The sequence below is a fragment of the Nelumbo lutea genome, chromosome 7 (assembly GCF_056320005.1).
Source record: "Nelumbo lutea isolate HS-2025 chromosome 7, American lotus-T2T, whole genome shotgun sequence".
Taxonomy (NCBI): Eukaryota; Viridiplantae; Streptophyta; class Magnoliopsida; order Proteales; family Nelumbonaceae; genus Nelumbo; species Nelumbo lutea.
Genome location: NC_142690.1, coordinates 16,875,201 through 16,899,106, shown reverse-complemented (window position 1 = coordinate 16,899,106; position 23,906 = coordinate 16,875,201). Strand labels below are relative to the sequence as shown.

Here is a 23,906-nt window from a genome sequence, read left to right as displayed (position 1 = left end):
TTTTTTGAAAGTTTTTCAAATTTTAAAAAAATATGGCAAAAATAAGTAACTTTTTTCAAATTTTTATAATATCTTGTGATTTCTTTTTTTCTTGAATGTTTAAATTTATGTTGATCTACATTCAAAATCACAATATTTTTTGTGTTATTAATAAATTTATGGAAATTTCATGAAGATATTTAAGAAAAATATAAATTAATAAAAAATTTTAAAATGTAATTTTTCTTTGCCTATAAAAACTAAATATGTTTTAGATCTATGGATTTATCTATCATATCCATAGAGCAATTAAAATTTCTTCTTTAGTTTTTTTTTTATTTTTTATATTTTTAGAATTAAAAAATAAATAATAATTAATTATATTTTATCATTTGATCACAACAATTGAATATATTATAATTCTATGGATGATCTATCATATCCATAGACCAATTGGAATTTCTTATTTAATAATTATTATTTATTATTTTATATTTTTAAAATTAAAAAAAAATAAATAATAAATAATTATATTTTATCATTTGACCACAACAACTAAATATATTATAATTCTATGGATGATCTATCATATCCATAGACCAATTGAAATTTCTTCTTTAGTAACTATTTTTTGAATATATTTTATAATGTTTATTTATTTTTTATAATTTTTAGAAATAAATAATAAATAATAAATAATTATTGATTATGTTTTCACTTAAAATTTGTGCCAATATATGTTTTATGGTTGGATAGGAGAGTTGAGTTTTTCCCATCCCATAAAACATTAAAACTTAAGAATTATAATTTATAAATTATAATTAAGCAAAGGATTTTTAATGAAATTATAATTAACTATAATATATTTCTTCATAAAACCATTAAAATATATTAATTTAATGTATATACACCTCATTGAGGTCTTATATTTAGTGTTATTGATGTATTTTTATAATTTATTAAAATATTTATAGTGTTTCCAAGCGTATCTTAGTTTTTCTCATGCATATCCAAGGCGTATCCCAATATGTCTCTTAAAATTGCCTTTCCGATACACTTGGCGTTTCCAATACTTTGAACCTTGACTAGAAGGCAATGTGCTCAGTGCACACCAAGTGTGCCTACCAGATCTGAACTCGTGGAGTCTGGATCTAGTGTAAATGTCCTGTCTAGAAAGATCCCCCACTTAAAGTAAGCTCTTCGTAACAATCTACCTTTGTTCCTTGAGCCAACAGAAATTTCAGTATGATAGCTCATGGTTAACTGAGCAAACAATCAACATTCACATTCAATCATTCACAAACTAAACGTTCTCTCTTGTGTTCCAAGAACATCACAATCATCTCAGTGGGGCTTCCTCACCTCGCTCTCGAGCAACAGAAGCCGAAAGGATCCCAAGATCACGATTCAGAAATGTTAATGCAGACTCGCACTCAGCAATTATTCTTGTGACAGAAGAAGGCTCATCTGTTGCTGAGTCAGAAGATCCAATGGCCAACGCCGCATGTGAATCTCGAAGGTTCCTCAGGTTTGACAGGAACTGTCATTAGATACAGAACAAAAAAGTGAGTTTTCTGTCACTGAGAATTTGTACTCCACATCTTGCAAAGTCCCAAAACATATATAAAATTGAAGAAAACTTCAGATTAAAAGAACTGGTTCTTTTATAATAAAAGAAAATTCAGTAATAATACGAAAATGAAGTACAAGATGAGGTAATAAGAAATCACCAAGCAGTAAAAACAAAAGTAAAGGTCCACAAGACCTCCCCCCTTGACAATACCACCCAAAATGACTCACAATTAAGCTATCTCTAAACTAAAAACAAAGAGCATGAACAAGCTCAAAAACCAAAACTAGAATCATTACCAACTCAAAGACAACATCAGCAACCAACCCTCGACTAAAGAGGATCTCAGAAATTCCTCTCCCCTCCAAAACCCTATGGCTTAACCATCCATCTATGAAACAGCAGCCCACCATCCACCTCAAATTCAAACTGCCTACACCCTAAATTCAAAAGATTCAATACCAACTCCAACTTTAGGTCGAGAACTGAGACACCAGACTTCTCAATAATTTCCTAGAACAAATACCAGAAGTGATACATATACACTAATATGATTAATCTGAAGAAGTAATTAATTCAACCACAAGATGGTGAAGCTGTTGTCAGTTTCCCTTTTTGTTTTCTTTTGCTTCCAGCAACAGGTAAAGACAAATTGCTAAGATATAGCCACCTTCTCATGCATCAAAGATAGATTAGTTTTTATGCAAATGTGGTATTGTGGTATCAGAACCTAACTTAGAACTACACTCCATTCAGGATCATTTCTCATTTCCAAGGCAATTGACCTTACACGGCCTACAGATACCTTATATTTGGCTTTGAACCTAGATCTCCCCTTCTGTCTGGTGTTCACCCGAATGGGTACCCTCCCTTCCCAAGCTCTTTTGTCACTTCAATTTTGAGGCAAGCATCTATTCATTGAATAGTAAACTGGTTCCAACTCCACATTGTCTTGCATTTGCTCTCCATGCTCCCAATACTAGATTCTCAAATTGTTCTTCCTCTTCGTTCTTCTCTTCATAGTTAATCCAGTCTGGGTCGAGTTCACATTCCTCATCTTTACTTTGGCCACCCTGGGCTGGTGGAGTAGGAAACTAGTCTTGGTCACTAGTCCAAAATTACCCTATTTTTTATCAATAACTGGACATTTCATTTATTAATTAAAAAGATTACATCAAATGAAAAAAAAAGGGAAGAGATAACCTCTCTTATCTCTCCCCAGAAGCAGAAATTATAAGAAACAATTACAATTGTGGCCAAAATAGATGAGTTCTATCTGTCTCCTACCTAGCAAGAGAATCTGCAAATGAATTTGCAAATCTTTTCACCCACTGAACTCTCACTTCCACATTCTGAGTTAACCATTTAATCCTTTTCTTTTCATTATGAATATCCAATAACTTGGTTCTTTTTGCACCCAATTATAGTTGCTCCTTTCTACGTCCCAATTGTCGAGGGATGTAACTGAACGAAGATACACTGCTACAATTGTCAAGCAGCAATCTTTTGATCCTGAAAGCCACGCGATTGCTTATGTCATCACGTGTCGTAACCTTAGCATGCCCATTTAAGCGTCTCGAGGTAATTAAATATTCAACTGGGCAAGGTCCAATAGCAGTCACATGGTTCAATAAGCGATCAGGTGACTTAATTTAACCATTTGGTTCCCCCTTGCTAATGGCATTCAAAATAACATTTTTTTTTTACAAATGATTGATTTATTATTATCAAGAGATTAAAACCAGTACAAGCAACCCTTGGAGAGGCACGAGCTGCAACCTCTTCCATAACATAGGTAAATACAAACTAAATAAGGAATCAGATTACAATTGAGCCCAGTACAACAAATCCCTGATCTCTTAACCCACTGTAATCTTAAATTCATATTTCTTGCATAACACTTGAATTTCTTAATTTCATCCCTAAAGCACCATATGATAGAGTCTGGATCTTGCAGCCATCCTACCACCACCTTAGAATCTCCTTCAATTATTAGGGTTTCCAACCAGCACAAGCAAGCAGTTCAGCCCTAATAGAATATCCTCCCCTACCGGTCCTGAGAAAAGTGCCACAATGTTTCCATGTCTCTGCATTCAAAATAGAAATAAGCTCCATCATCTTTTCCTTCCTGGGCACACTACCACCTGTCTCTCTGTGGTTACTTAGAGCCAAGGTTCAAAATTTTGACATGATGTGCCCTATATCGTATCGGCAGGTGGCCAATATGCCTCTTTTAAGGCTAATCCCAAAACCATTGGTTTTATATGTTAAACAATGTTTAAACGTATCCCTGCCCTAATTTTGAAAAAAAAAAACTAAAAAAAAGTTATGCCTGTGGTAGAAAGTACCAATACATACCCTTCTTCCATACGCACATATCAATACTTTGAACCTTTTCTGGAGTTAGCACCACTTGTCACAATCTGCATGAATGTTTTAACCCTCTCATCTGGGCCAACATACCAAGAAGCTCCATTTAAAGGATTTTGTCAAGAGTCTTTTGGTTTTCTCAGGTCCAACTCTTCATGTTCGTGAAAGCATTTGCTTCATTTGAAATGTCAACCCTAAGGCTGCCACATGACACTCAAGACTCCACATTAGCATCTTCTTCCTTGTGCCCATCTCTCCACAAAGTATCACCCATGGAGGTAATGAGCCAAACCACATATACCATACCTTCTGACTGAATTTCAATCTTCCTGGGAACATTCTCATGCTTTGCTCCTTCAGTTCTAATGGCCACTAAGTAAAGGTCCCTCAGGAACACACCCACCAGGGTTCCTCCACACAAACATGTGATTAGTCTCATAATGTTCTCTATCCAGAGGTGGAATTGTAACCCCAATATCCTTATCACTGTGCCTTCTTCAAATGAAAATCATCTTGCGTTAGACATCAGGCACCATTTTGAAATCGAGATCTAGCCTTCAGCCCTTCATTAGACATTACTGTTGCAGCAACAATCTCTCACTTACCTTCTGTTAGATCCAGCAGCTCCATATCTTTGTCAAACAGGGTTATAACAAAAGTTCCTTTCACCTTTTTCTCTTCTAAATGAATATTTTTCTCCAATCCATTATACTTTGCTTTACAGGCATCACTAAGTGCTGCTCCAAAACCCTTTACTCTAGTTGATTGAAATCGTCGACAGCCCAGAGTAACTCGTCATCGTCAATCAAACCTCCTCTTCATTAACCTCCTTCATACTCCTATTCAACTGTAACTGTTTTTTAGCAGTTCTTCACCTCGAGTTTCAGCCCAGTACCATCAAGAAGTTCTGACTTCTGAGAGAAAATCAAAACCTCTCTCCAACCTGTGGCTCTCCTCCCTTCGGGAAAACACACCATTTGCTTCCTCCCTTCCCCAAAGTATCTAGGAACCTTCCTTTGCTATTTACTCTTCGCTCTGCAACATATCTTCTTCCCCCAGCTTCCTTCATACTCCTCCATTTCAGCTTCCTACCTAAGGAGATAGCTCCCTCCACAAAATCCTTAAACCAAGATATTCCATTGCTTACCCGTAGCACTGTTGCCTTCCTGATTTATCTGACCTTTGTTTCCTCAATCACAAACATTTTGGCTTCCACCTTCAGGGTTTGCCATCATCCTGCTGGCTGCCAAACTTTGCCATGCACTCGGGTTGCCTTTCTGATTTCAGTTAGCAGATGCATTAGCTAGACAAGGGTTTCACAGGCACCAATTGTATTGGAACTGTATCTCCCATAGAGATTGAACGAACTCTGAAACATACTGGATGTCTAGGGGTAAGACTTTCCATGAAATTCAAGACACAATCCTAACAAATTTATGATCATTAAACCATGTACAACCAAGGGGCTATAACTTAGTGCAATGGTAAAATCTTGGGCTAACAAGCACGAGAACATGGATTTGAATATGAGAGTGGTCATTCCATACAATAAAATGCCAAAGGTTAGGTTCTATCCAGTCCACGCCCCTAAGACCCCAGATAGTCCAATGACCCAACCATGCAGTACCTAAAATGCTTAAAGCAACTAGCATTGCATATAACAAATGATATGGGTATTGACCAACTAGTAAGTGATACAGTTAGTAGAGCTTTCCACTGACTGGTTGGTTGACAAATTGACAATTAGTCATGCCTTGATAACATTGACCAGACAACATAACAGAACCAGATGTAAAATTAAGAAGTTAAAAATGTCTTCAACAATTATCCAATTGACAATTTATTTTCCATCCACCTCCAGGTCTACATATGCTTTTATATTTTAGAGAAACTTGTTGAATTTGATTCATTTGGTAGATCCAATGTTCAAACAAGAGCAAACTGGGTATCTTTTGAAACTAAACAAACAAAAAGAAGGTTCAGGATGGGCATACCTTTAAAAGCATTTTATAAGCTTCTAACAAGCGGTTGGCAGCTGGCCCAAACCCATGCAACTGTGGTACCTCCATCATGTGTGTCCAAGGACGAATTTCCTATACATATATGAATCTTGTAAACAGGTGAATTGCAAAAGGCTTCCAATTAAAGAATTGAAACTAACCGAGTAAAGTATCAACAAAATAGCATAAGATAAATGAATAAAACTTAAATATATTCAACTAAGTAGCATCAGAACTGCCTTAAGTGAACCTTTTTTTATAGATAATTAAAATATAGCATGAAAATAAATAAAAAAATAGGCACATCATCCAGTCTACCCCTCCCAAGACCCCAAATAGCTGGGACCAACATTGGGACACTATTCTTCAATTGATTGTGCAAATATATAACCTTTAGCACAAGAAAGCATCTGTTTCTTCATAGTTTTTAGCAAGGAATACTATCAGAGAAAGCCGATCAGTTAATATAGCAATCTCATCTTAGAATTCAATCAAATTTTAATAGATAATTATAACTGCACTTGTCAAAATCTGACAAGGTTTAGATGAGTTTATGCCAGTACCTTGGTGTAAATTAAATTGAACGATCTTGCAGTTTCTAGAAAGGATTCCAAATGAGCACGAAGTTTTGACTCCACCTCTGCATAGTCCTCATCTGGGTTGTAAGCATGCTATGCCACAAGAGAGAGAGCAAGCATAATTAACAATGGAGACAGGAAAAAGAAAGGAATGGAAAACAATTAAACAAAAATGAAACTAAAGAGTGTTCCTTATACATGTATAAAAAATTAAAGAGTATTCATTAGTTATGTACAAGGGAGAAGTTAAACAACTAAAGTTAGATATTTTCCACATGCATGAGCAAATGGAAGAACCACAAACATAGTATGGTATATAAACTTGTTTAGTACAAGGATAGAAAATTTGGATCCCTTATACATGTATATACTTCAATACCTAGAGTGCAGGATGAGGCAATTACTTGCATCCTGATTTCTTGAGGATAGTTTTGCTCATCCCATTTAATAATATTATAAATGATTGCCTCATAGATAGACAGATACATACATACATACATAGAGTGAAAGAGGATAACAAGGCTACAAATCCACAATCTGCCTAATATACCAAAAAAAAAAAAAAAAAAAACAATGATGATAAATCCCTAACAGCACATGAACCACAAAACCACTAGCATGGAGATTCTGCCACCATGGGCCAAAAGCCAAAGTCCAGCTATAGATATCGCACATTGAAAACTATCAGTCTCCTACATTAATGACCAAAATAGGTAGATCAGGGGACACTTGAAATCTGTCTAAAATACTTACTAACTCCAGATCCAGAAAACTCATGTCAGGTATAAGAAAACTTCTCCCCATCATACAGACAAAACTCCCTTACAATTGAGACCAGAACTATTAAATATCTTAACATGTTCTTCTAAGAGACTGATCGAAACCAAAAAAAAGATATTAATAATAAAAGAATAATCTCATTTAGTGTAATTATATTGTAGATATATTCATTTAAAATGGTCACTGCAATTTTCATTTTAAAGTTTTTTTTGGTGCATGTGTGTGGGGTGGGGTTGGGGTAGAATTTGAGGAAGCAATAAATAATCAAATAAGTAGCAGCTAAGGACTCCAAGCAAACCTTTGATGCCAAATCATCGACCATCTGTTGAAGATTCAACAGCTTCTTTGATTGTTCTGAAAGGTTTAACTCCAGTTCAGAAACATCTGGCCTGCAAATGGACTTTGATTAAAGGAACAATAAGTCACAACCATTATGGTAAGGTACAACCATAGTGTGCTTGTTTACTCATTTAAATAAGGTGCAAACAATACCCTTTTTTCTGAACTGAAATTCAAAATCCAATCTAATTAAGGTGATCCAATTTCAATTTGCTTATTGATTAGATTGAATATGGTTCCACCCCAATCCTATCTGATTCAATCTGAATCCAATGATATATGCACATATCTACATAAGTTTTTTTGAAAGTATGGATTCATTAATAGATGCAAGAAAGTTAGCAGCCCTGAACACTAAGGTTCTGGCAAAATGGGAATGTACAATCCGGTTTGGATGTATTTGTTTTACTAAGAATCATGTTTGGAAATCTCATAGAAGTTACTTTTAGAATTTAGATCATTTCATTCATGATATATAACATGAAAGTCACTTGACATTTCTAGTTCATTTTATTACTACCATATTTTTTTGATAAATTTTATTACTTCTACTACTATATATATTTTTTTTCATGACATATACTATGTTCTGTTAATACTATATAATTTTCTTATCACCTTTTAGTTTAATTTATTAGTGGTATCCAATATCCAAATTCAATCCAAGTCCAACCTGAATCCAGCAGATAAGGTTCAATTTGAGTCCAAATATTAATGGATCAAATTTGGATCTAGGTATATGATATATCCAATTTGATCCAACCCATTTGTAACCCTACATTCAAATACAGGACTTCTACCAAGTATAGGCCCAGTGCATGAGACTCCCGCCAATGCAGGGTCTAGCGAGGGAGTACACAGCCTTAACCCTGCAGATACACAGAGAGGCTGTTTCCAAGATTTGAATCCTGGTCACCCAGGTTGCAATGGTGCAACCCAACTGTTGGGCCAAGGCCCACTCTCTCAACTTATGATAGACAAACAAAAAAATATTAAGCATCCTTCTTGGATATAAACAAGCCATGGTGAAATAAGTTAATCACTACTATGAAGTTGGAGTTATAATGATTACTGTAGCAGCTTCTTTTGATTCCGTTTTCTTTGTTTAGCGAAGTCTCGTCACCATACCATATGATTGTATCCCTCCTTTTCTTTTAATAAAGGTTTTGCCTATTACCATCAAGTAAATAGCCTATTCAACATAAAAGTCAAGGCTAATAATTTATCAGAATTATATAAAAAAATTATCAAAATACAATACAAACCAACTAAGGAACACCTAGGAGTAGGCAAGGCACACCCCCACAAAATCAGCCTCACCTATGACCCCTTAAGAACACCTGAGGCACCCCTTTAAAAACACTGCCCCACCCAGGAATGATACAATTTACTTTATCCCAATTATCTATAAAATTCATTGACCATGAAGAGAAAGTAGAGAATCCCCTTGCTCATGTAAACTTAACGTGGCTCTCCAGGAACAAACTTGGGGTTTGTAAAGCCTTTTAACCAATGGCTCCTGGTCCTGATGTATGGAGGGAAGAACCTAGGGAAAGGGTCTCCAGTCCCAAAGAACTAGGTTTAACTGGTCTAGGAAGGGCAAAATTTACATATTGCCCTGCTGTGTTCTAGTTTAGTCATCTCTTGTTTTCTTAAACTTCTTGCTGCAAATTAATTGATTTTCTTTACAATGAATAAATGGACATTTTTCTTTTGATCGATCAGTGAGAAAATAGATAATGAAAACGGTAAAAATGCTTACGGCTGAAATATTGATTGAATTTGCACATCTGCAGGAAATAGTTTGCATTCCTCAGAGAAAATTTGGGCCTGTTTCTCAGCAATGGCATCTACTAATTGTATGTCCTTTGCCACTTGCTCATCAACACTAAAAAAGAAAGCAGAAAACAAACCAAAATCAAGTTAATAATGTTTCTCCATTTCAATTTGAAGAATAAGATGTGAACAAGGAGGAAATTATCAACTAAGATAATCTGACCTCCATTCTGGATTATCAGCATAGCAACTTGCTTCCACAAGATCTACAATAAGGCGAAGCATTTCGCAGCGATCTTCATAGCTACCCCGTCCCTGTAGTATGTATTCACCATTTTTTTATCAGAAACAAGAAGGATGAATTCATACATTAATTAGAATATGCAGGATAAGTACAAGTATGTATTCACCATTAAATAACAATAATAATCTAAGCCTTGTCCCAACTATATGGGGTTGGGAACAAATGTTCCTTATGCACCCCTTGCTTTGCCAGTGTATCTGCCATTGTATTTGCTGACCTCTTGATCCATTTAAGTTTAGCCTAAACCTCACCTACTAGCCTCCTTCCCTTACTCGTCTGAAAAGCCATGGCCCATCACTATTGTTAACAATCCAACTTATCACTGGCAAGGAGTCACCTTCCACTTCTAAATGTCTCAAAATCAAAAGCTTTTCTATCTTTAGTCCATGCAAAAGGGCAGAAAAAAGTGCCAAAACTGCACCCTACAATCTCTGATGATTCCTATACCCAAAGGGCCTGGATTTCCAAAAGAGCTGCCATCAAAATTCAGTTTGATTCCATTATTTCTAGGCAGAACCCACTCCTCTTGCACTGTTGCTTTCTGAGAAGAGGAAGCCACTATTACTCCCCAACCTCTAAAAAAATATCCATACTGTAGTCATTGAAGATTTCCAAACTTTTCATCCAACAGACAATAACAATTACAACATAGCCCAAAAGAGATCTTCCCTAGTAACCCCTTATTTAGCTAAGGTGTCAGCCAATCCATTTATTGTCCTTCTAACCCATCTAGAAGTTACACCAATCCCCCTTGATAGATACTTTATTTCCATCACAATCTGCCTGTGGATCCCCCTTGGAGTCCCATCTGTTTAGCCAATCTCAATCTTTGAAGGAGAAACATTACTTCAGCTCTTGGAGAATCTCCCACTCCTATTGGTCCAGAGTAGAGAGCCAACAATTTTAAATAAAAATACATACCCCTTGATAGACACTTTATTTCCATCACAATCTACTTGTGGGTCCAAATTCCTAAGTTGTTTGCTTGCATCCAACTTATTACCAGCTTGGATCCCCTTGGAGTCCCAACTCCCATCTGTTTAGCAAATCTCAATCTTTGAAGGAGGACCATTACTTCAGCTCTTAGAGAATCTCCCACCCCTATTGGTCCAGAGTAGAAATCCAAGAATTTTAAATAAAAATACATACCCAAGGAAATCCAACAAAGAAAGGAAGTCACCCAAACCTCCATCAAAGATGGCAATAAGATTATATGCTGACAAATGTTACTTTGCATTCTATGTCTACTAATGTTTCTGGGCCATTACCCAATGTTGGTCCCAGCTATCTAGGATCTTGGGAGGGGTAGACTGGGTACGGTCCTAATCCTTGGCATTTTTTCTCACAAAGTGGTTGCCCTCAGACTCGAACCCATGTTCTCATACTTGCCGGCCTGGGATTTTATCATTGCACCAAGTAATGGACCCTAGACCTGTTCATGGGCCGGGCTTCGGGCTGGGCCCATTCAAATTTTGGCAAAAGCCAAGCCCAAGCCCAGCCCATAAACAGGTCTAATGGACCGTTAATCCAAAAGTACAAAAATTGCTAAATGACTAGCGCCATCACATTGGGATGGATTCCGGTCTACCATATCTTCAATAAGGCACAAGAAATGGGTGGGATGCAGGATGTCTTCGTAGAGCTACCTTGGCTGCCCCATGGAAGGCCATCCATGATTATCTTCCTACCTTCTTACATCATATCAGATATGACTTGGCCACTGGTCAAAAAATCAGGTTTTGGGAGGATGTGTGGATTGGGGATACTCCTCTAGGTATTAAATTCCCTTCTCTCTTTGATATTTCCAGGTTTACTCAGTATCACTTCTCTACAGGATTGAATTGGAATTTTGGCTTCATTAGAAACCTTAGAGAATCTGAACTTTCTATGATGACTGATCTTTTGAGCTTGTGGAATTCAGTTTTCTTGTGTGAAGGTGGCTCGGATTCTAGAATATGGGGTCCTAATTATGTGGGGGATTTCTCTTGAAAGTCCTTTCGTTCTCTGGTTGCCACCTCTTCTTCCTATTCTTTCCCAGTTAAGGAAGTCTGGTGTCCTCTCATTCCCCCTAAAATTAGTGTCTTCTGCTGGGAAGTGTTTCATGGAAGCGTTAATACCTTTTATTTACTTCAAAGGAAGAGACCTAACTGGTGTTTGTCCCCCAACTGGTGTGTTCTTTGCAAGTTGAATGGTGAGACTGTGATTCATCTTCTTATCTCTTACTCATTTATTAGCTTTATTTGGGATTGGTTTACTTCTCTCTTTGGATGCAGGTGGTCTTCTCCTGATAGGTTGGAGGATTTGTTTAGCCCTACTAGCATTAGCTGTACAAAAAAGAGGGGTAGGACCTTGTGGAGATGCACTAGAGCAGCACTAATTTGGACTGTGAGGGAGGAAAGAAATGCAAGAATAGTTGAAGAGAAGGAACAAAGCAAGGAAGCTTTGGTAGAAACTATAACATTGAGAGGGTAGCTCATTGGGCAAAAAGTTTGAAGCTGTTTTCGGATTTCAAGATTGAAGATTTCTTCAGAGTTTGGAGTACCATCGCTGCATCCTCAACTACAAGACAAAGATCTGTTGAGGTTTGGTCTCCTCCAATAAATGGTTGGAAGAAACAGAATTTTGATGGGAGCTGTTTGGGTAACCCAGGGCCCTCAGGTATTGGGGGAGTCATTAGGGATGAAGAGGGGAACATAATTGTTTTATACTCTGGCCCTGTGGAGCAGGGTGATGTGGCAAGATCAGAGTTTTTGGATGCATCTTTTGGGGATGAGAAGGCAAAAGAACTGGGTATTAGAAGGCTGATTATTGAGGGAGATTCTAATACTGATTAAGTGGCTGGTTAAAGGGGAAGGGGTGGCATGGCATTTGAGGAATGAATTCAGAAAACTCAAATGGCTGTCACAGGAAATGTTAATCCAAGTGAAATGGGCGAGGAGGACTGTTAATAGCTTGGCAGATAGCTTAGCCAAGCAAGGGGTACATAGAACACATATGTTTTGGGCTCAAATGTAGTACTAAATTGGGACAGTTTATATAGCTGGTTCCTTTCACAACTTCTTGTTGTAATCATGTTTCTCACATAATTAATGAAATTTTTTGTGTTGCTGGTTCAAAAAAAAAAAAAATTATCTTCAATAAGGCACCATTAGAATAACAAGCCAGTATATACCAACAGGCCAGAGTATTATAAATAGGGACTGTCTTGGGTCTGGTACTTAAAAGGGCAGCCCAGTGCCCACCAATGCAGGGTCTGGGTAGGGGCGGCAGATGCACACAGTCTACCCCTGCACATACAGAGAGGCTGATTCCAAGATTTGAACCCTGGTCGCCCAGGTGGCAATGGAGTAATGCAAGCGCTGTGCTAAGGCCCACCCTCTGTCTTGGGTCTGGTACTAGGACCCAAAATTGCAGATTTGCAGTCAGGCAATGCCAATAACTCACCCTGTCTTTTATATCCAGAACATCAGAACTTCAGAACTCACCATTGTACAATTACACTTAAGAAAGTGCTTATAAAAATCAGCATCATTAAATGAGTTTCTAACCATCTGATTTATGTTCTACTTTTTGGACCTTTTCATTTCTTTTTCAGAAGGTAAAGAACTTGATACAGTTTTCCGAGGGCTGTATATAACGTTTTACACTGTCCAAATAGGTATAGTATAAGCACAATTGCAACCAGCTCCAAGCTGATCTTTGGTACACCTCTCCATCATAGCACCCATTTAATGATGAGTCTGATCCTCTAAACAATACATAGATGGCAAAGTATGAGGCCCCAGAATGTTCTATGGATCTTGTGCCCCAAAACTTAAGTTTCTCCCTTAAATGGTCAATATCACAGGAAGTATCCTTACAGGTACAATCTTGAACTGAGATATTTACTCCAGATGCACTGAAGACAACCATCAATTTTATCACAACCAAAACCACATGTTATGTGCTGAAATTAAGCTAGTAATATAAACATTTACATGGATTAAAACTCTCTTTTTTACCAATAACTTAAACTTTCATTAATTAGAGTGATAATTAAAACTCTCAATTCGAATACCATTTCTGTCCTGTTTTGGAATTTCTTCAATATTATGATGAAATACTAAGAACATCTGTACCAAACTTGAAAATAATAAAAACACCAAACTTCTCTGCAACAGCCCAAAATCAAAATGAAGTTATCAAATACAAAATTTCTCATAGAGTTGAAACTTTAAAGAATTCTAAATTCTATTTCTTTGATAAGATAAAATGGTTACAAATTCCAAGTTTATTATGCTAGGCTATAGTTTCTCATTCAAAATGAAAACAAATTAGAATGGTAAGACAACAACTTACTTGAATGGCTTCTGTGTCTATGGTAGTTGTAATACCCAAAAATTTTGCGATCTCAGCCAAATCTGCAAATGTTTGCAAGAAGCTAACAAGGGTAAGACTAAACAAGTCAAACAATTCAAATGGCTAAATAAGCATGTATGGCTATAGATGAAGAGATTCCCTAAGAGTATTGGGCACATGCACAAGTGTCATGTGCTGTCAAGTGTTAATAAAACAGGAGGAATATTCTAGAGAAATAATACAGACTTATAGAACATGCTACCCCATAGAAGATTTCTTGGTACTTGAAACAGAAAAGGTATGTGGATGCTGCCACATGGTCTTGTCCATATGTATTCCATGCAGTGGTTTGCCATACATTAGTTTATTAGATTACAGCAACATACCATGCATATCCACATCTGTTCAGACAGCATCAAACTGATAATTCATATTTTACTTTCCAGGGGAACAATTCCAAACATGAATACAGCTCTTACTTTTAAATGTCCAGATAAGACTAAAGGAGAAAATTTTATCATGTTAGGATTAAGTTCTAAGATTATCTCTGTTTTCTTTTTTTTACAATATAAGTATGGAACTAATGGAATATGGCTTACACTCTATAATAATCCCATGGAATGAGAACCATCTCTAAGTACAAATTTTAAACACATAACAATTGGACATCACCATGCCCATGCCTTTGTTCTTCAGAATGATTAGATTGCTGCACTATCTACAGAAACCAATCAGGAAACAAGATGATGGGTGCAGAAACTTACATTGGATCCGACCTGTTTCTTCATCACGATCCATGCCATCTCCTTGTGAACTTTGCTGTGAGAAAGGTGACTTATCACCTAAGAGCCTGTAAAAGATTAAATTTGACATTTTACAGCATATTCTCATTAAAGAAAGTAAAGATTTGTTAAAGGACATAAAATCAAAAGAATCATAGCTTCTGATCTCTTCCCCACCACCAAGAGAAAACAAAAAAACAGGTAAAGGAGAAGTATGGTCAGGTATGGTATTTCTTCCACATTGCAGTGAGTATACAACCAGCCAAAGATGCATATCTAAAAGGGACAAGACTTAAAGAGATGCCAAACATCAAACCGCATCTGAGTATCAAAAATCATTAAATAGCTGTAATAGTGATAAAGATGATAATAGAGATAAAATCTCAGGCATCTCAAAGCTACATGTATCCAGTTGGATGGCTGTTTGACTCTTCCTGCTATGTCTTTGACTAAAATACTCAGGTTATCCAGGCGTTGATCTAACTCAAGTCCTCTATGTGTCATTATTAACATTCCCAAAAAGTAGGCAGTTGCTTGAAATAGAGTTTAAGGTGTGTGGTTTCAATATTTCTATTAAATTTTGCATTTTCAATTATCATTTATGGAAGCCACATGATGCATAGATTTCATGATCATTTCATCTGCCTATTCCAAGGAAACATCAGACCCTAATTGTCTAAATGCAGCACTCACCATATCCAGAGCATGAATTTCTTTTTATTACTTCCCCTCAATTAGAGCCATTCAATGAACATTTCCAACAAAAGACAAATGAATTGATGAAGGTGCATTATGGAGCTTCCGTCCAAAAGCATTTAGTAAGAAATAGTAAAATTGCATAAAATTTCAATAGAAATTACGAAAACCAACATGAAAAATGAAGAATTGATGATTTTACAAAATCAATTACTTCAATCTTCTAAGATCAAATCACAAAAGAATCAATAGAACCATCAAAAGAAAGTAAGATACAGAAATGGAGAGAGAGAGAGAGAGAGAGAGAGAGACCTGAAAAAGAGCCATTCAAGGAGAGCGTATCTCTCCATGCCAGCAAAAAGGAGAGACTGTGCAGGAGCATTTGCTCTTGGGTAGTTCAGCATTGCTAATTTCCTCTGTATCTCTTCCATCTGCTTTGCTGCCATGTCTGAGAGAAACAGAGACAGACAAGATGGTGGAATTAACAACACATCACAGACGTGGACAAAGAGAGTAGTAATGGGGTCAAACAACGACAAAGCCTCCAGATTGAGTAGGTGTTCAACAACATTTTTAATTTGAGGTAACATTTTTAACTCAACAAAATTTGGGCTGGGATTGGGCAGGTTGGTCAGAGCTGCAAAGCTTGGTCAGTTCTTTAAAGTATTTTTGAATATTTTTTGTTGGGCTTTATAACCTATTTTAGGAGTGGAATGGATTGCAATATGCATAAATGTCATTGATAAATGCATATATAAATATTTTATACATATATACATTATGTATGGGTTTGAGTTTAGGCTAATCATATGCATAATGTAAATAATGAAATATAGTTTAGGGTGTAAATGGCTTCTGGAGGGGGATGGAAATACAGATTTTTCCACTCCCTAGCAAACGGGAGAAGACAGAAAAACCAAATCTCCAGCATAGAGGTGGAGGGAAGAGTAGTAAATTCAGAGGAGGAAACTGAAAGGTGCTTTGTGGATCACTTCAAGTCAATCCTTGCCTCCTCTGAGGAAAGCAATGCAGAATTAGGAGAATTAGGAGAATTACAGTGGGTAAGAGTGCCAGAATCCGAAGCAACCTTCCTAGAAAGAGCTTTCAGTGTAGAGGAGGTACACGAAGCAATTTTCTCGACGGATAGATCTAAAGCTCCAAGACCGGATGGATTTTCAATGGCTTTCTATCAGGACTGCTGGGAAATCTTGAAATATGAATTAACGGATGTATTTGTGGAGTTCTATCAAAAAGGGAAGTAATCGCCTGGAGCAAATGCAACTTTTATTGCTTTAGTACCACGAAAGAAGGAGGCTAAAACCCCGAAGGATTACATACTAATAAGTCTTGTGGGTAGCTTGTATAAGATCATTGCTAAAGTCCTAGCTGGTAGGTTGAAGACTGTCTTGCCCTATATTATATCTCGGAACCAAGGAGCTTTTGTAGAAGGCAGACAAATTGTGGATCAAATCTTAGTGGCAAATGAATGTGTGGTAGCTAAGAAAAAACAAGGTGGCAAAGGTTTGATTTGTAAATTAGACCTAGAAAAAGCTTATGATATGGTGGATTGGTCCTTCCTGTTGAATCTAATGGAAAAAATGGGGTTAGGTGAAAGATGGAGGATGTGGATTAAAGAATGTATTTGCTCGACACATTTTTCTATTCTGATGAATGGGGTAGCAAAGTATTTCTTCCAGGCTAAAAGACGACTCAGACAGGGTGATCCTTTATCCCCATTCTTATTCACTTTTGTGGCTGAGATCTTAAGTAGACAAATCACCAAGGCTGACCAAGATAACCAGTTTAAAGGTTGGAGGATGGGTAGATCATAAGTGGTGGTGTCTCACTTGCAATTTGCTGATGATATAATCATTTTCTGTGAAAGTTTGGATGAATCCAGTGTAAGGAACCTGAAAAGATTGGTGGATAAGTTTCAAAAGGCCTCCAAACTGAAAGTGAATTGGGGAAAAAGTTGTGTAGCTGGAATAAACATGGGGGAGGGGGACATCCAAGCATCGGCAAATTTGCTAGGCTGTGAAGTGAAAAGCTGGCCTCTATAATACTTAGGTATGCCCTTGGGGGGGAATCCGAAAGCCGAAAGCTTCTGGAAGCCAGTGTTAGAGAGATTCACAAAGAAGTTGGCAACGTGGAAGTGAAATTATATTTCCTTGGGGGGAAGAATCACCTTGATAAAATCGTGGCCTAGGTATAGGGAACTTATTAAAGAAAAATAAGGCCCTTCTAGGGAAAAGGTTGTGGAGATTCCGTTGTGAAGAAGATAGGTTGTGGCACAGGGTCATTAAAATCATTCATGGTGAAGCAGCTAACGGTTGGGATGCAAAACTAGCCTCCAATGCAGCTCCAAACTTTCCTTGGAAGGCAATCTATGAGGTATTACCAACCTTTCTTCAAATTATCAGATTTGATGTTGGATGTGGCAATAAAGTCTTATTCTGAGAAGACCTTTGGGCTAGGGATGTGCCTCTTATGGTTAAATCCCGGATCTCTACTCTTTATCAAACCTTAAAAACAAACTTGTTGCTAGGTTTGGTTTGCTCCCAGACTTTGGTATCTCTTGGGATTTTGGGTTCAGAAGAGGATTGAGGGAAAATGAATGTGAGTCTCTAATGCTTTTAATCTCAACACTTAAGAGGGTCTACTTAGACCAATCTATAGCTGATGGTAGAGTTTGGTCCCCAACTCCTGATGGTTTATTTTCTTGTGCATCTTTCTTTGGTTTGTTCACTCACTCTGACCCTATGGGGGTGAACTTCCCTGTGAAAGAAATATGGTGTAAATCAATCCCTCCAAAAGTACAAGCTTTCTATTGGGAAGTGTTCTTAGGGAAGGTAAACACTTGTGATGTGCTACAGAAAAGGAGGCTAAATAAATGCCTCTCTCCTCATGTGTGTGTCCTTTGTTTGGATTGTGGTGAAACCCTACCCCATTTACTTTTATCTTGCTCCTTTGTTTTTGGTATTTGGAATGTTGTTTGTTCTCTCTTTGGATGCAGATGGGCTCTCCCACAGGATGTGGTAAGTCTTTTCAGCCCCTCCTTCCTAAGACAACAGAAGAAAAGAGGAAACTGCTTATGGAAGGCAGCAAGAACAACTACAGTATGGACTATATGGGAGGAAAGAAACTAAAGAATTTTCTTTGAAAAAAGTAAATCAAAGGAGGAAGTGATTGAACCATAAAAATCAAAACTGCACATTGGGTGAAGACCATGGAGCTATTCAAAAATTTCTCCACAAATGAGATTTTAAAAAGTTGGGTTGAAGTAGCACTAACAGATGCACCCAAAGTAATTGTGAGTGAGGAATGGAAGCCACTGGCACTAAACAAACTAAAACTAAATTTTGATGGGAGTTCTTTTGGTAACCCAGGAAGGACAGGCATAGGGGATGTGATTAGAAATCATCAGGGTGTGGTGGTGGCACTCTTCTCAGGACCAATAGGTATTGGTGACTCAATACAGGCTGAGTCTCTAGCCCTACTTCAAGGTCTAAAGATGGCTGAGCAGACAGGAATAACAGACTTAGAAATAGAAGGACACTCATTACTGGTCATTTCTTGGGATAAAAACATCACTTCAGTACCTTGGAAGCTCAAATTTATCTTTAGAGAAATTGACATACTTACAAGGAGGATCAACTCTCAGTTTGGTTGGGTCAACGGATGGAAAATGGGATGGCGGATACCCTAGCAAAACAAGAGGCAAATAGATCTACATTGTACTAGGCAGAACTGTAACTGACTGTTTGTTGGTGCAGATTAGATTAGTGTTTTTCTGCTACCTATAACTTTTGTAACTGATTGTAACTTTTGCTACTTTATTAATAAAAATTTCTTGCTGATAAAAAATAATAGATATATATACATGCTTACATGCATGTCATAAATACACAATATACACATCTGTCATACAATGCCAGTCAGGCTACTCGAGACCTCAACCCAATCCTAGACTGGAGCTTGAAAACTCAAGCCTAACCCCTTTTTGCATGGGTTAGGTCAGGCTCAGGTTGGGCCCACCCAAGTTGCATCCCTACTCAGAAGCATGTTTTTCACTCTTTTGTTCTTCATGATACCAAATGATAAAAGACAATTTTTTAAACTTTGAGTCCTTCACAAGACCAAAAGATGGTCTACAAAGCTTTACTAAACATAATACTGGTAGTAGGGATGATCATGGGCTGGAAAGGCATAGTGGCCATTACTTGGTGTAATGGTAAAATCTCAGGCTGACAAGCATGAGAGCATGGGTTTGACTCTGAAAGCAACCACTTTTTGCAAAATAATAATAATAATAATAAATGCAGAAGGTTAGGATGATATCCAGTCTACCCCTCCCAAGACCCCAGACGGTCAGGACCAACATTGGGTAATGACCTTCTGATATTAGAAAGGCATGATACCTTGAAAAAAAAAAAAATAAAAAAAAAAAAAGCAACTTACAACCAATCAACAGATATCATACAGGTGGTAATAAATCAGCTGATATTCATCAAAATTCACTGGGGGTATTGATTTGTCAAAGCACTCTAGTATCAATAATCATACTTTTCTGGTATCATAGATATATAGAATAGTATATCAAGTATAGCATATATTATATAAGTTATATAATATAAGATATTACATAATACATACATATGTATATTATGTAGGGTTAAATACTTAACTACCCTTGTGATTTCTGACAAATACTTAAACCACTGCTATGGTTTCTAAAATGACTTTAAGTACCCTGGTTGAGTGATGTCACAGTACAAATACTACCCCTCTGTTAGTGGTCCATCACATTCTGTCCACATGTGATATCACTTGCCTTTTTTTTGGTAGAATAACTTGGTATTAATCACAAAAAAAGAAAGAGGAAGGGTGTACATGAGAGGATGTATAAGCCCCAAAGACAAAAAGAAAGAGGCAAGACTAGTTAGGCATTGTGTTTGCACTATACAAAAAATCCCTTCCCAAACAAGACTTTGCTAAACCATCAGCCTAAAAATTTAGATTTCTTGGGATCCATCAGAAGTTGCAGGATAAAGAAGAAGATAACTCAAAGATCTCATATAAGATGCTGGACAGTCTCCAAGGGCCCGAACTCTGTTCTTTAGCCCAATTGATGGCAGTTTTAGAATCACCTTCCACTGTAAGTGAACTGAAATGGAGAACCTTTGCAAGTCTTAATCCTTGAAGGAGGGCATGAATTTCAAGCTTCCGAAGCATCCTCAGCTGTAATCGGGCCACTAAAATCCAAGCAAAAATCCCCTCTATAACTGTAGAATATCCCACCAATAGCAGCAGCTGGCTGAGAGAATGACTTCCTCTTGAAGTTACCATCAAATTGAAGGACAAAATAACTAGCCTATCTGGAAGGAAGAGTATAAGAGGAGAAATCCGCAGGGGAGGTAAACAAATAATCCTGCCAGCATCTACTCAGGTTGCCAAATCTTACTCCTTCAAAGGTCTTATGTGCGCTCATCCAAGAAAACAGAAAACACAAACCCTGTTTTTGAGAACATCCCAAGGAGAAGATTTTGTTATCAAACATTTTTCTATTTCTCTCTTCCCAAATGCTCCACAAGACAGCATGCATTGTAACTTTCCAAAAGAGCAAAAAACCCAGTTTTGCTCTTTTGTGGTAAAAAATGACCTTAGAATTGGTTCATTTTGTATAAAGTCAAAACCTGGCGCTGACTGAATCTAGTTTGCAAGACAATAGAACTGAAACAAGTTTCACCTTCCCTGGTATTGCTTGCTCACACAGAGGTTAAACTTTTCAGCATTCAATCCATAGATAGTTGCAGGACCAACATCTTTATCTGCATCTCATCAGCTTTTTCACTTGTAAAATTTTGGGGTTATTAGTATCAATGAAACAAAAAGTAAAAACAAAGTAGAACTAAATTACAACCCCCCCCCCCAAAAAAAAAAAATGATGAAAGAGAAGCAATGAGTTAAGCACTGGAAGTACTAAATAAATGAATGAAGCACTGAAACTAAAACGGAGGTTAGATTTTTAACTTAAAACAAGAATTCATCTAGATCATTAGATGATTGAAACAAAAGATTTTCACTTTCTCTTGATCACATCTCATTGAACTGAGCAAGGCATGGATTAGGCTCAAGCTTAGTATGAATTTTCTAAAGTAAACTATCATTTCTACTATGATTGACCTCGATAGTATTCTCATATGGTAAACCAATGAAAAAGTTCTCAGGAACCCAATAGAAAAATAACAGGTTTCTTTTCAATGTATCTTTTCACAAAGCTCAAAGCTTCATATAACTGCATGCAAGGAACCAAAGCCAGATCCTCAAGACAAAAACAATGACACCAAACTACCTTCCTACTTGTTGGGCAGAACAAAAATGTCGAATCATAGTTCTTAAAAACTTGCATGCCTTCGTTGTTGTAACAAAACCCTAGCTCCATGACATAAAGGCAAACCGACAGCTGAGTAGACGATGACGATAACGTTACCCATGGATACGGCGACAATGATGGGATGGATCCTGCAACGTCTTACAACCCCACCCATTGCTGCTGTCTTCCCTCACCACTCTGGCCGGCCAATTGTGGAAATCAACCACCCTAACAGTAAGAATTGTTTTCAATTATGTAATTGAATTCTACTTTATTTTACCTTATGTTTCGTTGATGCTAATAACCCCGAAATTTTAATGTTCTGGCTCCAGTAGTTCCAATCAAAAACACTAGTTCATTAGGGGAAAGACGAGATCTTGTTTCTTTGAGAAGCAGAGGCTCATTGCAACAGATGGAGCCACCTCAACTACGATGAACCCCCAAAAGCTCAATATCCCAGATAAAGCAATTGACTAATAGTCAGTTCTATGATCCTGAACTTCAACATGACCTCAAGGAGTCAAGGTCCTACCTTTTACTGTCAGTGAAAAAGCCTGATGGGTATCCATTAATCCACGCGCGGTATTTAGGGGAACCTAGGGTTTCCACACCTACACAACTTCTAGGAATGCGGCTCCCCAACCTCAAGAACATAGCAGAAAAGAAACTGAATGCAGCAGTTGTCGATGATTGTTTTCTCGGGATCCAAGTTTTTTTTCACGGATTTTCAAAGAAGAGCTGTCATGGGTGCAACGACAATTGTTGGTTTGCATCCTCTCCGGTGGATTCACGAAACAGCCAAGACAGCTTTAGCCTATGGGATTTACAAGAAGGACTTACCTGAGAATGATCAATTAAATGTTGCTTTGGTAGACGTTGGCCATGCAAGCATGCGAGTATGCATTGCAGGCATCAAGCAGAAAAAACTTTACCCATGCCTTTGATAGATCTCAGATCTCTTGGTGGCAGAGATTTTGATGAAGTTTTGTTCAAGCACTTTGTAGCAAAGTTAGTTCAAGGAAGAATGCAGCATTGATGTGTTCCAGACTGCACGGGCTTGCCTTAGACTTTGTGCAGTAAACAGAGAAGAGAGGAGGAAGGAAGAGGAGAGGAAGAAAGAAGTAAGGAGAAGAGAGGAGTCCACCACCTACCTACCTTCGATTGAGCGGAGCAGCGTTCAGTCACCGCCGTTACTCTGGCTCTTGCGTTTTTCGAGTGAATCCCATTCTTTACTAATTCTTCTATCTCTATTTGAACTTTCCGTCCATTTTGACGGGGGATCGGCTTAGCTGTTTGGAATAAACAGCCGAACGTATAATGCATACAAAGCTTCAAAACTGACCACGTAGTTTTTCTCAAACAGCCAAACGATAATCGTACTTTCGGGTTGGTGGTGTGGGAGAGTGGGGATGGTTTTGTTTCTATTTCCCAAAATTAAGGTGATGTTTTGAATAACGTTTCTATTTCCCAAAACTACGATTGACAAGTTATGCGCCATTAGAGGCCATTAAGTGCCAGAAAGTAGAACAGTAAATTAGTGTTAGAGAAATGTTAAAATAACTTTTTCCAACAGTTGGTTCATACATAAATCCAGACAAATATTTATTTAATAAACAGTTTATCAAATAACATTTTTAAATAAATGAAAATCATACCAAATACCATATAAACACAATTGACTTGTAAACAACAACAATATATGTTTATTGATGTGGAAGTTATATCTTGTTTAGTCATCGAGGTTTAAAATCATGACACACAAAAAAAATGTATTTTATGCAATGAATTATTTATTTATTTTGACTCTAGATTTGCTATGCTGTGAGGAATAAAGTCTAATTTGATTTTTTCTTATTTAATTTTTTAGCCACTTGAGATTAGTGTTTTAAAAAGAAATGGAACCATTTTTGTTTCGAGTTTGTGGGTCAATAATTCAACCATTTTATCAATACAAAGGGCGGAGTTTGGGTGGGGTCCTTCCTCCAAACTTTTCAACAAAACGTTAGGCTCAATTTAAAAGC

General features: G+C 37.2%; 1 protein-coding gene across 6 annotated transcripts; it reads right to left on the bottom strand.

Moving 5' to 3' along the window:
* Positions 1–1,165: 1,165 nt before the first annotated feature.
* Positions 1,166–23,366, bottom strand: AUG7 (nuclear matrix protein). 6 transcript variants are annotated; one of them, XM_088954412.1, is made up of 10 exons: positions 23,041–23,366; positions 15,825–15,960; positions 14,799–14,884; positions 14,035–14,096; positions 9,616–9,707; positions 9,379–9,504; positions 7,576–7,666; positions 6,483–6,590; positions 5,914–6,012; positions 1,166–1,519 (listed from the first exon to the last, which is right to left on the bottom strand). In XM_088954412.1, the coding sequence occupies exons 2-10, from the start codon at positions 15,956–15,958 to the stop codon at positions 1,319–1,321; spliced, it is 999 nt and encodes a 332-aa protein (XP_088810538.1). In that variant the 5' UTR covers positions 15,959–15,960; positions 23,041–23,366; the 3' UTR covers positions 1,166–1,318. The 6 variants fall into 6 exon arrangements, with proteins under 6 accessions (XP_088810538.1, XP_088810536.1, XP_088810537.1 ...); XM_088954410.1 differs by having other exon boundaries at positions 23,037–23,309; XM_088954411.1 differs by having other exon boundaries at positions 22,818–23,060.
* Between the last annotated feature and the right edge of the window lie 540 nt (positions 23,367–23,906).